Source organism: Thamnophis elegans, chromosome Z (genome assembly GCF_009769535.1).
Source record: "Thamnophis elegans isolate rThaEle1 chromosome Z, rThaEle1.pri, whole genome shotgun sequence".
Taxonomy (NCBI): Eukaryota; Metazoa; Chordata; class Lepidosauria; order Squamata; family Colubridae; genus Thamnophis; species Thamnophis elegans.
This window is the reverse complement of record NC_045558.1, coordinates 144656405-144673780: the sequence shown is the minus strand read 5'-3', so window position 1 is coordinate 144673780 and position 17376 is coordinate 144656405. Positions and strand designations below refer to the sequence as shown.

Below are 17376 nucleotides of genomic sequence, written 5' to 3'. Positions count from 1 at the left end.
TTCCGGCCCCGCCTCCCAGACGTGGTTTAAATGCGCCGGAAGCCCCACCAGAGGGAGGCGGGGCTAAGCGGATTACTGACGGTTCTCTAGTCCACCAGGTCTTGTGCAATGCTTGGAGGAGGGTGGGGGGGATTCCCATCATCCCCAGCCATGTGGATGTCGGCCCACTTAGGAGGAGAGAGAGAGAGAGAGAGAGAGTGTTGCTTAGATCAGTGGTTTCCAACCTTGGCAACTTTAAGATTCGTGGACTTCAACTCCCAGAGTTCCTCAGCCAGCAAAACTGGCTGAGGGATTCTGGGAGTTGAAGTCCCCAAGTCTTAAAATGGCCAAGCTTGGAGACCCCTGGCTTAGAAGGGACGGTCTAGCCTCGCACAGCTCTATTTCCGCAAATCGCTTGGGCCAGGCGCGTTTCACCACAAAGGCGAGGGAAGCCTAGAGCGGCGACTGAGTTGACTAGCCCGCCAAAGCGCGCGACCGGAGAGCTAGGAAAGTGAAGAGTCACCTCCCCACCCCCACCCCACAAGGTGTCACTGTCGGGGTTTCCGATCGCCTCTTCCTGCCCACGTGGAGGGAGGAGGGACTTCCGGGACTATTTTCAGTTTTTACACACTTGGCAAAACTTTTGTTCTGCTTTCCTCCCCCCCCCCCCCAATTGCAAGCTTAGAAAGTGGGAAATTCTTGCTTCCTTCATGATGTCTTTAGACCACAGCAGTTGATTCGTCTGCAAAAGGCTAGGCGGGTGCAGCTCTGGGATTGCACGTGGATGGGAGACCACCAAGAAATTCCAGGGCTGAGAGCCAGGAATGTTGGGGGGGGGGAGGGAGGGGAAAGCCCCAGGAGGATTCCCAAATAGAGACCCACTGGCAGTGCCCAGAGATGGAACTCCCTCCGATGGAGGCTTTGGATTATTCTCCTTGCTCAAAAGTCAGTTCCGGAGACTTTTCGTGGGACGTTTTGCAAGGAAAAAGGCTTGGGACCCTCACACCTTTCTCCCCTCAAGGTTACGCTCATCCTTCTTGGCTCTCCAAGGATTCGAACTCAGAGCAAGGACAAACTCGCCCCCTAGCCCGCCAACAGCCAACCCTATTGCGCGAACGAAGGCAAATAGACAGGGTCCCATTATAAATGATGCAGGAGCCAATCTGGGTCGCTCACTAGGACGCTGAATTTTCGGGCTGGTGCTGGAGCCCATCCTCAGGGAAGCTTCTCTCTTTCTCTGTCCAGAATAATACCTTATTCCAGTGTTTCTCAACCTTGGCCACTTGAAGATGTCTGGACTTCAACTCCCAGAATTCCCCAGCCAGCGAATGCTTAATCATTCCCCTGGCTCAGCTGATAAGGGAGGAGAGCTTGTGGCTTAGAGGTTAATACAACTGCATAATCCAGTGTTTCTCAACCTTGGCCACTTGAAGATGTCTGGACTTCAACTCCCAGAATTCCCCAGCCAGCGAATGCTTAATCATTCCCCTGGCTCAGCTGATAAGGGAGGAGAGCTTGTGGCTTAGAGGTTAATACAACTGCATAATCCAGTGTTTCTCAACCTTGGCCACTTGAAGATGTCTGGACTTCAACTCCCAGAATTCCCCAGCCAGCGAATGCTTAATCATTCCCCTGGCTCAGCTGATAAGGGAGGAGAGCTTGTGGCTTAGAGGTTAATACAACTGCATAATCCAGTGTTTCTCAACCTTGGCCACTTGAAGATGTCTGGACTTCAACTCCCAGAATTCCCCAGCCAGCAAATGCTGGCTGGGGAATTCTGGGAGTTGAAGTCCAGACATCTTCAAGTGGCCAAGGTTGAGAAACACTTGCCTTATTCCTTATAGCAAAGGTCTCCAAGCTTGGCCGCTTTAAGACTGGTGGACTTCCAAGGTTGGAGACCCCTGCCTTAGAGCCAAGAGCATCTTCAGAGTTTCCAGCTGTTGTTCTGAGGGGCTTGCAAGTTCCTGGACTGAAAGGTTGGCTCAGCAGAAGCCCCTTCCCTCTTTAAGCCCTCTTCTCCTCTCGCTGAGGAGCTAGAAGTGGAGGCAGCTGCCCTCGGGAAGCCCCATCCTTGATGACCCAACTGTTGGTGATGGGGAGGGGGTCTTTATGGGCTTCCCATGTTGGTGACCCAAAAGACCCTTGAGCTCTGGTTTGAGGGCAGGAACCAGGGGGGGCATTGAGGGATCCTGGACCCTCTCTTCTGGAAGCCCCCTTGGGGAGGGCAGGAAAGGCTGGGCTTTTTGGGGAGGGGGGCTTACAGCCCTTTCTTACAAAATGACACGGATTCAGCTGGTGGCAAACCGCCCAAGATGGTAAGACTTTTTTATTCAGCAGCTCGACGGGAGAAGGCGAGGGGAAAAAGGACCGGTGGGCTTAACAGACGGAGCAAAAGCAGCAGCTTCCAGAGCAGGCGCCCCCTCCCCACCCACCCCCGGCTGCAGAGGCCCCCCCAAATGCCCCCCTGCTCTCTCCTCGTCGGGAACCGCTTCAATTCCTCAGGAAGCCCCCTCTCCCCCAGGGCCAGGCGTGCCCCGTTGGGCGGGGGGGGGGTTTGTCACCCCGTCCTTCAGTTCGAGACCCCGAGAGACCCCCGGGAGACCGGGGGGGGGGGGCCGCCGGGTCCAAGGCGGGAGTCGCTTGGGGGTCAAGCAAGCAAAGGAAGACGACGCTCATGGCTGTAAACATTTCCAAAGGGGGGGAGGGTCCGGAAAACGAGACCCCCCCCTTCCCATTCCGTCCAAGAGTCCCTTGAGGTCTGCCGGTGCCGGGACCGCCGCTCCATCAGCCGCCCAGCCGGATGCTCTGGATCATCTGGAAGATGGCTGGCAGGGAGAAGCCGGAGGAGGGGAGGGGGCGTCAGGGCCAGCCCAGCAAGACCCTCTCCCTTGCCCCCCCTCCCCTCCCCGGAGTCGCAAGGAGGGGGGGGGCGGACGGGCTCCTGGGCGCGTGCAGAGAGCCCGAGGCGCCCGCAGGGAAGGCGGGGGCCGCCTGGATGACCTCGAGGGGTCCCGCGGGAAGGAGGGGTGCGCCGCCTACCTGACCCGCAGACCACGAAGACGAAGAGGGCCAGCAGCCACGGCCCCACCGGCGCCTTCTCCTCCTGCGGGGTCTGGGGAGACGGCGGGGGGGGGGGTTAAAAGCTGCCCCCTCCTCTGCTCCCTCCCCTCCCCTCCCCCTGCCAGCCCCCCCTCCCCTCCCCCTGCCAGCCCCCCTCCCCTCCCCCTGCCAGCCCCCCCTCCCCTCCCCCTGCCAGCCCCCCTCCCCTCCCCCTGCCAGCCCCCCCTCCCCTCCCCCTGCCAGCCCCCCCTCCCCCTGCCAGCCCCCCCTCCCCTCCCCCTGCCAGCCCCCCTCCCCTCCCCCTGCCAGCCCCCCCTCCCCTCCCCCTGCCAGCCCCCCCCTCCCCGTACCGGGGCTCGGTGGGGGCCGCCGCGCTGCGTGATGCTCTTGCTGTGCCGCTCATTGGCCACCTTCATGCGCTGCACGCCGGACATGGCGAGGGGGAAGCGGGGGCTGCGCGGCTGTCGTGGCGCCTCTGGCCGAGTCCCCCCGCGCAGGCGCAGCGCTCCCCCCGCCCCCCGGGGGGCACCGCCTCCCCCCCCCCGCTGCACCCAGCCCCTCCCGGCGCCCCCTCCCGCCCCCAGACCCCCGCCAGGCTCCCCCGAGAAGCAGGGGAAGGGGTTGCAACTCTTCCCCCCCAAAGACCCCCCCCAGGACTCTATCCACTCCCCCCCCGCCCCTTGGATCGCCCCCTCGCCCCCCCCCAAAAAACCTGGGAGAGCAGCACAGAGCAAGAGCCTTTTAAGGTCATCGCAGGCCGTCTGGATGGGGCTGGAGGGAAAAAGGGGAGGGGGTGGCACAGGGAGGGCTTCCAGGAGAGGGGGAAGGGTCTCCTGGGAAGAGGTGGGGGGGAGCAGGGGATCTCCCCAAGTTCCACAAGCTACTTTCGGATCCAATGGATTCAGCCAAAGAGGACAGACCCCCCCCCCCCGCCCCATCTCCTCTATCTCCCACCCCTGGGGAGGGGGATTCTGGGAAGGGAGACAGAGGGCCATGGCGGCTCCTGGAGGCCCCTTCGAGTCTTGGCTGGGGAGGCATCCTGCTTGGGTGGGTGGGGAGGGGTCTCCACTCTGTGCCAACCAGAAGGGCCCAGTCAGGCGAGGGTCTCGGCGGGAGGGCCCCCCTTGCCTGCGTGCTGGTCTTCGGCTGCCACTCCAGGTGGAAGAGGAGCTCCTGAGCCAGGCGCTGGTACTCTGCCCGGGGCGGGGGGGGCGAAGAGACAGGGGCCGTCTCCCCCAGCTCCAGCTGTGGGGCAGAGAAGGGGTGGCAGCCTGAGAGAGCCTGGCTGGGCTTCAGGAAGGGCACAAGGGGGCAGCAGTCCTGGCACTTGGGGCCCTTGACGGATGCCAGGCTGAGGGGGCCACAGCTTCTGAGCTCCTCACCCCCTCCAGCCTGCAGAGGGTCACTTGGGACCCCCAGGGCCCCTCCCTTTCCTAGCCACCCCCCCAAAACCCCCAGGGGGTTGTGCAACTCCACAAACGTTGTGGGCTGCTATAATCCAATCAGGATCCCTTCAGTCAGCCCTTGGTCTGCCCCCCCCTTCCACTCACAGGGTCTCTCTGGCTACAAAGCGTGGGGGGGGGGGCGTGCTTCAGCCAGATTGGGAGGAGGGAACTCCCTCCTCTTCGCCCCCCTCCCCGCATATTCCAGGCCCATGAGAGGGGGATGCCTTATTTTGGTCATCTTGCAGCTCAGCAGCCGGATTCCCAAGTGGCAGGTCCCCTCCTCCCCCCCCCCCCCCCCCCCGGAAGGGATCCACCTGTGGGAAAGCTGCCTGCCTGGGAGGGTCCTCCTTCGGCCTGCCACAGCAGAGCCCCTGCCAAGGGGCGTTGCAGTCACCCACGAAGCTCTGGGGGCCCAGGGGAGAGACTGGTAGGGGGCAGGTGGGCTCTCCCTTCCCCACTCAAGCGAGGGGAGTGGGGGCGTGGGGGGCTTACCTCCAGGCAGAGGGACAGCACCAGGTTGCTGAATGCCAGGGCCAGGCGCCACTCGTAAGGGACGCAGGCCAGCTGCGGAGAGATTCCCCGGTGAGGCCTGTGCCCTCTTGGGCTCCTGCCTGGGGTAGCGACTCAGGCAGGGAGGGGCTGGTTCCTGCTCCTTTCGGGTTCCCCCCCCTCCCGCCCAAAATACACAGGCAGTCCTCCTCCACTTGCAAAGAGTTCACTTAATGACGGTGAACTCGGTTAGTTATTCAAAGTTACAATCCCACTGAAGAAACTTATGACATGAGCATTTTTCAGAGTTACGACCGTCGCAGCATCTCCGTGGTCACGCACACGATTAAAATTTGGATGTTTTATCAACTGACTCGTTTATGACGGTTGGCAGCGTCTGGGGGGGGGGTGTCACGTGATTCCCTTTTACGACCTTCTGACAAGCAACGTCAAGGGAGAAGCTGGGCTCGCTTAATGACCATGTTACTCCTTTAACAACTGCAGTGATTCCCCCTCCCTCTCTCCCTCTCTCTCTCTCTCCACTTTCTCCTTCTCTCTTTCTCCTCTCTATCCCCTTCTCTCTCTCCCTCTCTCTCTGCCCTCTTTCACTCTCTCCTCTCTTTTTCACTTACAAAAATTGTAAAATGCAACAAAACTCACTTGAAAAATGTTTCACTTAGCAACCGAAATTTGTGGTCGTAAGTTGAGGACTACCTGTATGTGTCACTTTGGCTCCCCATCCCTGTAATCTCCCCCAAGTCCTGGGGCCGAGGGGGCGCCATCCCCCCGGGAGCTGCGGAATCGGCAGCCTTGGGATGCCCCCCACCCCCTGCCCAAGACCCAGAGCTCCTTCTGGGAGGCCCCCCCAAGGGGCCCCCTCTCTCGTGGGGAAGGGGCGCGTCTGGCACCAGGGACAGGGGCTTCTGGGTCGAGCCCCCTCCCCTCCCCGTAGCCGTTATCAGCTCCAGGCAGGCACCGGAGGGAGGCAGCCACGTCTATCTGCCGCCCCTCCTTGGAGGCAGCGGCCCAAATGGGAGGGCCTGGGTGGGGGGGAGCCCGGAGCCCTCTGGCCACGTACCTCACGTCCTCCCCTGTGCCATGCGGGCGAGGAGCAGGCAAAGGGCCTACCTGGAATAGCCCGTCCAGGGCGGGCAGCGGGCAGAGCAGCATCAGGGAGGCCAGGAAGAGGCCTGCAGGAGAGGGAGCCCACGGTCACGGGGGTTGGGGGCTTCGGGGGGCCGAAAAGAGGATGGCCACAACAGGGCATGAAGGGTAGCCCTCGGCTCACAGGGGCCGTTCAAAGTTAAACTGGCATGGGGGAAAAGTGACCCACGACCTTGGCAGCCTCCCTGTGGTGCCCGGATGGGGTCTTTAAGGGGCGCTTGGCACCGGACTCGCATTTCTGACGGTTGCAGTCCTGGGATTCCCCTTTTGCGACCTTCCAGCAAGGAGAGTCGATAGGGAAGCCGGATTCACTTAAGAACCGTTCTTACTTACTGTGAACGATTGCAGGGATTCACTGAACTGGCTAGGAAGGTCCTAAAATGGGGCGGGATTCGCTTAGCAACAGAAAGCTTCGGCTTGATTGTGGTAATAAGTCAAGGGCTAATTGTAAACAAATAGAATAGAAACAGGATAGAATTGAAAGGAGTAGAATAGAAAATAGGATAGAAAATAGAGGAATAGAATAGAAGAATGGAATGGAATAGAATAGAATAGAAAATAGGATAGAAAATAGAGGAATAGAAGAATGGAATAGAATAGAGAGGAATGGAATAGAATAGAAAATAGGACAGAAAATAGAGGAATAGAAGAATGGAATAGAATAGAGAGTAATGGAGTAGAATAGAATAGAATAGAAAATAGGATAGAAAATAGAGGAATAGAATAGAAGAATGGAATGGAATAGAACAGAAAATAGAATAGGATAGAAAATAGAGGAATAGAATAGAGAGGAATGGAATGGAATAGAATAGAATAGAAAATAGGATAGAAAATAGAGGAATAGAATAGAATAGAGAGAAATGGGATGGGATAGGATAGGAGAGGAAAGAATAGAATAGAGAGGAATAGAATAGGGTGGGGCAGAGGGCAGCCCCCCCAGGGGCCACGAGGAGCCACCCCAGGCAGATGCTGGTGGCCCCGCACAGGAGGACCCTGGGCCCTTGGTGGCTCCTGGGGAGGGGGATCGATGGCAGCCGCTGGGAGAGGCAACAAGTGCCAGCCTCAAGCGCTGTGCCAGGGGGCCGGAATACGACGCCTGGAAACCCCCACAGCGAGAGGCACTGACCATTTCCCCCTCCTCATTGCCCTTCGCGTAGCCTGCGGCCGTCCCCTCCATGCTTCCTTTCTGTGGGTCACACGCCTACCCCACTGCCAAGCTCCTGGGGGCAGGAGGGAGGGTCAGAGCCGCCCATTCGGCCAATCACGACCTGCCACCTGCCCCACAGCTGGACCAAGGGTGGCTGGCAGGGAGAACTTCACCCCCCCACACACACACACACGCCGTGTGCTCCTCCAACTTCCCCCCAGGTCCCAGCCGAGCCCCAGAGCTGCCTCCTGGCTCCGGTGCCCTCCCCTCCCCAGGTCATGAATGAGTGCCCTGTTGTCCCCTCAAGCCTGTGGTTTCGGGCAGCTGACCAGCAGGCTGTGGCCGTTGCCCAAGGCAGCCAGGGGAGGGTGGAGGGGTCGTCTGCACAGTCTGGGGTGCGGGGGGGCAACTTACGACAGCTTTTGTCAGCTGTGGGACCCCCGCGTCCACCGGCCACATCCAGCAGTTGAAGGCGGGCAGCGTGGTCAGCAACTGGAAGGGCAGGACTGAGCAGGGGGGGGCGGGCACTGCCCGTGCTTGCTGGGGGGAAGGGGGGGCAAGGAAAGAGGGCTCCCCTGGGGGTGGGGGGGCTGGAGAAGTAGAGGCCACCCCCTCCCCCACATCGGACGCTCCTGTCCTGGGCACGAGGGTGGCGGTGGCCTCTTTTGTGGGCAGCTGCCTCTGTGCCCATCCCAGACTTCGGCCCCAGACAGTCCGGCTCCTGCCCGCGTCTTCAGAGGCCGAGGCTGCCTTCCTCCGGGCTTTAAAGCAGGAGTAGCCATTTCGAAACACGGGGACTTCCACTCCCAGAGTTCCCAGCCATCGCCGGCTGGGGAATTCTGGAAGTCTTAAAAAGGACCAAGGCAGGAGAGAAGGCGTCCCTCGCTCTGGAGAGGCACTCGGGGCAATAGAACTCCCCTGGACAGGCGCAGTCTACCTTTTGTGGGGGGGGGGCTAAAAGGAAGGAAAGGCAGGATGGCTCCTGCAGGGGAAGCCCCCCCCTCCACCACCACCACCCCCCCGTGGGAGAGAAACCAGCCAGGTTGCCCTCAGGCCCCCCTGACCGCCATTCCCCGCGGTTCCTCGTGCCCAGCTTCCTCTTGGCACGCAGTGCTTCCCACAACACCTGGCAACCCCAGGCCAGGGAACCACACAGGCAGCCGTGCACAGCGCCATCAGCAGAGCAGCCTTTCCGGACAGGCCGGTTTCGGCTGCCCCTCTGCCCGCTGGGCAAATAACACCCCCACCCCCCACCAAGGCAGCTTAAGTTCCTAGTCCTGCAGGAGGCAGGCGGAAGAGCCCGGCCTGGCCAATGGAAGGCACACACCACCACCACCCCCGCGTCCCTCTGCCTCTCTCCAGCCTGGGCACCGTCTCTTCTTGGAGGCAGTCCTCGGCTTACGACCAGGACAGAGCCCAACGCTCCCGTTGCTAAGTGAGGCGTGAAGTGAGCTTGGCTCCCTTTCGCAACCTTCCTTGCCACGGCTGTTAAGTGGATCGCTGCCGTTGTTCTGTCGCTAAGTGAATCTGGCTTCCCCCCATCGCCTGGAGCCCAGGCAACCGTCGTAAACTTGAACCTGCCTCCAAGCTTCTGGATTTGGCTCACGGGGAGACTATGGGGAGGTGGCAACGGACGTAGGAATGAAACATGATCGTGACTATAAAACCACCCCTAAATGCGAGGAGTTAACCCTACAGCTTCGGGGCGCCCTTAAAGGCGGCCACGGGCAGAGGTCTGGCAGAGGCGGGTGGGGTTTCCGGGGGGCCTTGGCTTGGAGGGCACAGGCGCTGCTTGGGCTGGCATCCCTGCCAGGAGAGTCTCTTGCCCTCCCCAAAATGCAGGGAAGCACAACAGCGACGCCCGAGAGGGTCCGTTCCCCCTTCCAGGAGATCCAAGCCTTGGGTGGTTGTAGGGTGCCCCGCTGGCAGCCCCCCAGGCTCTGAGAGGGCCCAGCCTCGAAATTGGAGAGGGAGGGACCAAAATCCCAGCATCTCCGGGGCTCCAAGTGCCGTGAACGGACACAAAAGATGTGTGTCACAACGTGGGCAGCACAGCAACCAGCCCCCCCCTCCCATGCACTGCTAAGCCATGCCACCCCAAGCCCCCCAAGATCGGCCCACTGGACTGCCAGGCCCTCTGCCCAGCCCCCCCTCTTCCCCCGGGCTCTGATGCAACCGACTCCTTTCGCCCCCCGATAAGGGTGATCCGACAAAACCCATCCGGTTAGCGGCCGTCGTCCTTCCTCTGTGCTGCCCAGTGCAGGGGGTGGTGAGGAGGGCACAATTTATTCAATGAAAAGATTTACACAACCGTTCAACACAACAGCAGCACAACATACACTCTCCTTTTCACGCTTGGGTCACTTCCCTTTGCTGGCCGGGGGATTCTGGGAGTTGAAGTCCAGGCATCTTAAAGGGACCCGAGCTTGGGAAAACAGTGTCCTAACCACCTCAATAGCCCCTTTTCATTCCATTACCGTTCGTCCTCGCTTTACAACAGTCCATGCCCCTTTTCATGCTTTCGACTGTTCGGGCCTCCCCACAGTCACGGTGACCAGAAATCCGTCCCCGCAGGCGAGGGACTCACATTTACGACGGCTGCAGTGGCAGCTTCCTGACAAGCGGAAGTCAACGGGGAAACCAGATTCACTTAACGACCATGGGGCTACCTTCACAGTGACAATGATTCACTTAGCAACCGTGTCAAGAAAAGTCGCAAAACGGGGAAAAACTCACCTAAGAAATGTCTCGCTTAACCACAGAAATGTGGGGCTCAATTGCGGCCATAAGTCGAGGACTGCCGGTACATGAAACGTGACCGGACTCCTTCCTGGCTGCATGGGGGCAACGGATGAAGGGAAAAAAAGAAGCCAATGTAGAGAGGGGGTGTAAGGTGGGGAGGGGCTGGGGGGTCTCTGGTGAACCGCAGCAGGGGGTCTTCCTTCACGATACCCGAGAATGAAGCGCTTGGCACCCCCAGCCAAGCCGGGCAACCTCAGGAAGCTCCCGGGGACCCTTCCCAGCTGGGAGAGGCAGCCCCTTCCCTGCCCCCGGAGAACGGCGGAGGCTGCCAACTTCCTTAACGGCTTCTCCTACCGCAACGGATTTCCCTCCAGGGCTGGATTGGATGCCAAAACCCCGTTGACTTCCTGGGCTTCCGTCAACTGCCGAGGCCCCGGTGCCAGAGAGCTCAGCACGGCCTTCCCCTGCAGGTGGGCCCGGCACAGGCGGGCGAAAGGAGGGGGCCCAAACCCTGCACAAAACTCACATCTTTGCAAAAAAGGGGGAAATCCCAGTTCGGGAAGATGTTGGGGCTCCCCCATTCCTCCACCGCCTCTTCACACACACCCCCAAAGCTGTTCTCTGCCAGGGCACGCCTGCCCCCTGCCCCCACCCAGGAAGAGCCCGCTTGGGCAGAGCGCAGGTGGGGCCCCCGTGGCACATGCCCCCGTGTGGTCTGGCCCGGAGGAGGAAGCCGCAGAGGCCTCCGTGCCAAGCACGCTTCTAGGGCGGCAGATTCTATGGGGAGACCCAACCCAGTGCTTAGCGTGATTTATTTGCTGCCGAGGCCTGGTGGGGGGGGAGGAGGGCGGGCGGGGGGGGGGCTGCCTGGCTCCTTTATCTAGCCCCAAAATCTTACTCCTCTCCACCACCATGCCGCCTTTACAGGCAGTCCTTGACTTACAACCGCAACTGGGCCCAAAGTTTCTATTGCTAAATGGAGTTAGCTTTGCCCCGTTTTATAACCTTTCTTGCCATCATTGTTAAGTGAATCACTGCCGTAACACGGTTTGTTAAGTGAATCCGGCTGGTCAGAAGGTCGCAAAAGGGGATCGCGTGACCACAGGGCGCTCCAACCGTCGTAAATATGAGCCGGTTGCAAAGTGTGCGAATTTTGATCACGTGGCCAATGGGGATGCTGCAACGGTCATTAAGTGTGACAAACAGTCATAAGTCCTTAAGGATTATTCTGGATACACTAGAATACTATGAAACACACCCAGGAAAACAAGCGACATCATTTTAGATCAGTGTTTCTCAACCTTGGCAACTTGAAGATGTCCGGACTTCAACTCCCAGAATTCCCCAGCCAGCATTCGCTGGCTGGGGAATTCTGGGAGTTGAAGTCCGGACATCTTCAAGTTGCCAAGATTGAGAAACACTGAATTAGACGGTTTCTTCATTCCTCTTTCTTCCGTTCCTGTTAGAATTTTCGCTCTGCTGGCTGGGGGATTCTGGGAGTTGAAGTCCACAGGACTTAAAATCGCCAAGGTTGAGAAACACTGAACTAAGGAGAAATTTCCTGGCAGGAATAACAATTACGGTAATCAGTGGAACAACTTGCCACCAGAGGTTAAAGGGACTCCATCACTGGAAGTTTCTAAGAAGGAATTGGACCGCCACTTGTCTGAATTGGCCTCGTCGCACGCTCGTCAGGGCCGCGCTCTGGAAAAGCTGAAATTCTGGGTCCTAGCGTGCACACGCACCCAACCATCAGTTGGCGGTGTGCATGCGCAGACCGGTTTTCGGCATTGCCCCACACGCGCGCGAAGGGATCACGCTTCGGAAAAGCCAAACCTCCAGGTTCTGGCACGCGTGCGCGTCTGGCAATCGGCTGGCTGGGCACGCACGCACACACCAGTTTTCGGCAGTGCCGCGTGCACGAAGGACGGCTGATCATCACGGACACACGCGCACCAGAAACCCAGAAGACGGACAGACAAGGCTTTGCGTGCCACTTTGGGCACACGGGCCATGGGTTCACGGGCCCAGGGTCTCCTGCCTGAGCAGGGGGTTGGATCAGAAGACCTCCAGGGTCCCTTCCCACTCTGCCCTTCTGCTTCTCACCTCGGGGCATGGAAGTGAGCGTTGCGGGATGCGGCCCGGAAGGCGTCGCGCGATGGAAGGAGGAGAGGAGGGCAAAAGGAAGGATGCCAGGGCAAAGTGGCTGCGAAATGGGGCAGAGAGTCCTGGAAACGTTTTGCTTGGATAAACAGATGAATAAGAAGTGGCTCTGGATTGAGAGAAGGGAAGGCCGAGTGCGAATCCCTGTGAAACGCGGGCTATTTACAGAAGGGTAAAGACTGTTGTACGAATGCTTCTTTCCTTCCGTTTTCCGAGTCCGAACCGGCTTCGTGGGTTGTTCGAGGCAGCCCTGACTCATCTTCCCGCTGCGTAAGGTGGCAGAGCTGACGGTGAGGTGGGTAGAGCGGGATCCAAACAATCTCCCTCTCCTGTTTGGATAGCCTGCCTACCGTACAATTACCTCCCTCCATAAATGCCATCTTTAATTAAACCCGGGACTGATTAACGTCCTTCTGAAAGATGCCTGTCAGCAGTCAGTTCAGCCGGGTTCTCCAGGCCGGGCACCCGGCTCCGGGCAGGCCTTGGGAGGGCAAAAGTGGCGGGGGGGGGCAGGGAGGGTCATGGGCACCTGCCCTGGGCACCCAAGAGGGGCACCTATGGAGTGGTGGCACTGGGCGAGCAGAGGGCGGAGGAGAGGGGCCTTGGCGTGGCCCTCCTCTGTTTCCCTCCTGAGCTCTGGGGCCTCCCAAGGCAGGAAGATGGCCCTTTGCCAGGGCAAGGAAGCCAGCTGGGCAGCCCTTTGCTGGCTGCCTGGCGCTGGAGGGGCAGGGAAGGCTTGGCGCTCCCGCTGCGTGAGAGAGCTTGCCAAGGGAAGGAGATAAACGTGGCCACACCTTCCCCATTTCCCTCGCTTCTCTAAGGAGAACAGACAGGCGGGCAGGTTATGCAAGGACTGAAGTTACTGCAGCAGTGAAAAAAAAGCGACTTATGACCATTTCCCACACTTACGACCGCATGGTCACATGATCAAAGTTCAAACGGCGGGCAACTGGTTCGTATTTATGACGGACGCAGAATCCCAGAGGGGGGGGGAGTGTCTCGTGTGATAAAGGAGACGCCCGAATCACTTAACAACCATGTGCAGTGCAGTGATTCACTTAAGAACTGTGGCAAAAAAGGGTCGCAAAATGGGGCAAAAGTCACTTAAGGAAGGTCTCGCTTAGCAACAGAAATTGCCATCGTGAGTTGAGGACTACCTGTGGGGGGGCAGCTCCTTTGCCACTTTCAATCCCCTTCTTTTGACGGCCCCGTAATCCCTCCCATCGGGGTGGAATCTGGGCAACTGAATGCAGCTGAGTATTTATTGGCCGCCTGCCCTTCCTGTTGCCAATGCGGAGTTATATCCAGCAGATGTATTCTCATTGTGCCCAGAGTGGGAAATCTCCGTAGGATCCTTAGCCACTTTCAATGTCGATCCCGAAATTAATGGACGAAATCAGTCCGTTCCACGTAGTGTCCAACTGGGGAAAGTGGAAGCTTCAAACCGACGTCTATCCGAAGAGGCCCAACCTATTTGGATCAGAGCATCCTCTCCCATAGGGCTGGGCTCCCCCCCCAAACAGATCCCGCCCCCGAAATAAAAACCCAGGGCTGCAAATGCACACCTCTTGCTTGCTTTTGCCACAGCTGTGTGCTCGCAATCAAGCTATGGGCTTGTTTGATTATATCGACTTTGGTGTGGGAAATGATTGCTCCGGATCCATTCTTCCCCCCACCCACCCACCGTGCCAGGATTGAGTTGGGGAAGGGGGAGGTCTGCAGCAGAGACCCAGCCTCTCTCTTGCCCCATCTTTGGAAGGGAAGTGGGGGCCTCCCTCAGAAACCGGAGGAGGGCCGGCTGCGGCAGGGTAAAGCAAGGTAGACGGCAGGCTGCGTTTAGCAACCCGTAATCAGCGCAGAGCCATAGGTTCGGCTCTTGGGAAACGCAAGGGATCCTGTGGGCACGGTGGCCTTTGGAGAGGAGCAGCAGGTGGAGGCAGGTCCTGGCTTCACACACACACACACACACACACACACACACACGTCAATTCCTCCCATTTGCTTCAATTCCTCTTTATTCCCTATCAGCGTAACCTTTATGCAGAGCAGGGCGCATCTCCTTCTCGGCCGACGGGGCAGTTTCCGTCCTGCCCCCCTCACTGGCTTTCGTGCGGCAACTGCTGCTGTTTCCGCCTCTCTCGCACAATCTTCCACAGCCGCAGCCGGATGATGTGAAGCACTCCAGAGACATCGCGCAGCAGGGTCTCCTCCAGCTGGGCATCGGGGTCTGCACCCGCATCGTCCTCGGCCTGCAAGGGGGGGGAAGCGCAGGGGTGGCCCCCCACACAGCCAGGTGCCCTGGATCAGAGCTTCCCTCTCGGGGAGGGGAAATTCAAGGACTGGGCCCTGAAAGTGGGGATTGGTGGGGCGGGGGGAGAGACCCTTAATAAGCCTACCTCTGGGGCCTCTCCGAAGAGGGACAGGAGGCTCCTCTTTTTAAACCAAGATGAAATTGGCGCCAGGGGCCACGGCCGACCCATCGCGGGCTGGAATAGGCGAGATGAGAACAGAGGTTTTGGGTTGAGGGTGGTGGGGTTTTGCTCACCAGGGAAGGTGCCCTAGAGACCCCTGCGACTGAGAGAGGGCCCCCGGGGCAATTTGGATTGGCATGACTCCCTTCCACCATCCCCCTCCTCCGCCCTGCGCTTGGGCGGTCCCCCCCTCCTCCGTCTCTGTCTCTTCCCAGGAGGCAACTGGGATTTCTTCCTTTGTTTTTCTTTGAAAAGGCTTCGCTTCTCATCCCAGAAGTTTCCTCAGTTCTTTAACAGTGGGAGAGAGTCGGAAGGGACCTTAAAGGTCATCTAGTCCAACCCCCCGCCCCAAGCAGGAGACCCCAGAGCATAGGGCAGTGTTTCTCAACCTTGGCCACTTGAAGATGTCCGGACTTCAACTCCCAGAATTCCCCAGCCAGCGAATGCTGGCTGGGGAATTCTGGGAGTTGAAGTCCAGACATCTTCAAGTTGACAAGGTTGAGAAACACTGTCCTAACCACTGCTGGGGAATTCTGGGAGTTGAAGTCCGGACATCTTCAAGTTGCCAAGGTTGAGAAACACTGGCATAGGGCCTGTGCCATTTCTGACCGAGGGCAGCCCAGTCTCTTCTTGAAAGCTCCCACAACCTCCGAAGGCAACATGTCTGTTCCGTGGGAGGGTTGCTGGTCTCACGGTCAGAAAGCTCCTCCTTATTTCTCGGCTGAAATCTCTTCGCGGGTGAGAAGGAAAACTTTTTTCAAAGAAGAACCAGGAAAAAGTCCAGTTGCCTTTTGGCAAAACCAGGACCTGCATATATCGGAGAACCTGCAGGTGCCTTGTTAAGGGGCCAAGAGGGGCTGTGGAGGTGGGGAGAAGATTGGGTTCTCTGGGGAAACGATGGGAACTGGGGTGCCCCCCCCCCCAAAAAAAAAGGGCCCCAGATGGGCTGGACAAAGGCAGTTGGAACCTGGATGGGGCCGAGTCCACCCTTGCCAGACGGTCAAGATTGACCGGCAAGAGGAGAGCTGCCCTCTGGACTCCTTAAATCCAGGAGGGGGGGGCTCTCGTGATGAAACCCTCCCTTAGACCGGGAAACCTGTCCAACCTCCCTTCCGTTGCAATTGGAAGTTCCCGCTCAAGGCCTCTCTGCTTATCTGGGGGAAGATATGCCGTGCCCGGCCTACATGGGGGTCCTTGATGGAGGCCCATCCGCAGCGGGGAGGGACAACGGCCGGAGGGCTTCCCGGTGGCCGGAGGGGGGAGGGGGCCCCGAGCTGCTCACCCCGGGCTCTTTGGCAAACAGCAGGTAAATCACGAGGGAGGCGGCCAAGGCCAGCAGCAGAGCCCACGGCAGCACCACCAAGGGCTCCTCTGTGGGGTCGTCACCCCCCTGGGGCCAGGCAGACCCCTGCATGCCCCCCAGAGCCGGCTCCAGTTCACCCACTCTCTGCCGCTTCAGCTGGGCCCGGCTGGCAGGCAGCCATGCCAGGACGAGCAGGGAGAGCCGGCGCAGTGGCATGGTCTTCTCCCCAAGGGATGTGCCGGAGACTGGTCGCTAGGCAACCGGTTGCCGGGGATACCAGAGTCTGAAGCTTCCGTGGACCAACACGGCCATTGTCCCCCCTGAAGCAAGCAGGGGACGGGGCCGAGGGTCGGGGCTGGGGGGGGCGGCTTTGCAGGAAGCACGGCAGCTGGAATTGGCCCAGTTCGCCAAAGGCTCTGTGTCCCAGGCCTTGTGACCGGCTGACTTCTCCACCCGTGGTTCTGGCCACGCAGGGAAGCCTCCCTCTCGGTGGCCATTGGAAGCGTCCGTGGGTTTCCCAGGCAGCCTGGCAAGGCTCACCAGCTTCGCTCTTGCGGGGATCCGCAGACCAAGAGCTGCCCCCTTAGTAAAAGGACGCAGGAGTGGGTTGGGGGGGGCTCTTGGTGTGGGATTGAAAAACCGGCAATCTCGGTGGGACGGAGGTTTTGCCCCATCCTGGCCTAACCCCGCGGGCACGTTCCACTGGCAAAGAGGGTGGCCTTGTTCCTTCTCCCTGCCCTCGGGAACACCGTGATCCCAGTGGAGGGAGGGAGGGGGAGGCGGGGCACGGCGGACAACAATGCCCTTGTCACCCTGCCCTGCTGGCGGGCGTCCACGTGCCGGACTCCCCCAGCTGTTCGGCCCACCCTCCTGCTCGCCCTGCGGCCACGTGCTCCGTCCAAGGGACAATGGCTGCGTTTCAGGCTGGGCCGCTGCCTTTGGGGGGTCAAAACAAGGGGAGACGAAGGGCTCGCGTTTGGGAGCGCTTCGCGGGGGGGGGAGGAGGGCACGGAAGGACATGGGGGGGGGAGGCACCAAGGAGCTGCAATGGCTCCTCTGCGGCTCTTCTCTGAGCCGTCCCTGGTGAGTGGGGGGGGGCAGAGGGGTTTCCAGTGCACCTGCCTCTCTCCCGCGGGGGCTTTTTCCAAAGGGGCGGCTGGAATTCCTTGGCTGGGGGGTTATTCATTTCGTCCCAGAGAAGGAAAACCTTTTGCAAGGAGAGGAAAAACCCCTGTCGCCTTTTGGACGACGGACGACGGAGGAGGGTCTCCACTGAGGCATTCGCTCTGTGCCTCCCGTTCTGCCATGCGAGGCGGAGGCTGGCCAAGCCCCCCTCCTTCCTGGGACCTCCAGCATCATCTTTACTCCGCCCCCGCACCCGCCCCACAGATCACCCCCATGGCACCACGGAGC

The 17376-nt window shown here is 59.6% G+C and overlaps 1 protein-coding gene across 1 annotated transcript; it reads right to left on the bottom strand.

The window, feature by feature from the left end:
* Nucleotides 1-2355: 2355 nt before the first annotated feature.
* Nucleotides 2356-3522, bottom strand: LOC116523032 (stress-associated endoplasmic reticulum protein 2-like). The gene is made up of 3 exons (XM_032238188.1): nt 3390-3522; nt 3019-3091; nt 2356-2804 (listed from the first exon to the last, which is right to left on the bottom strand). Exons 1-3 carry the CDS (start codon nt 3471-3473, stop codon nt 2764-2766), a joined length of 198 nt encoding a protein of 65 aa, XP_032094079.1. The 5' UTR covers nt 3474-3522; the 3' UTR covers nt 2356-2763.
* Between the last annotated feature and the right edge of the window lie 13854 nt (nt 3523-17376).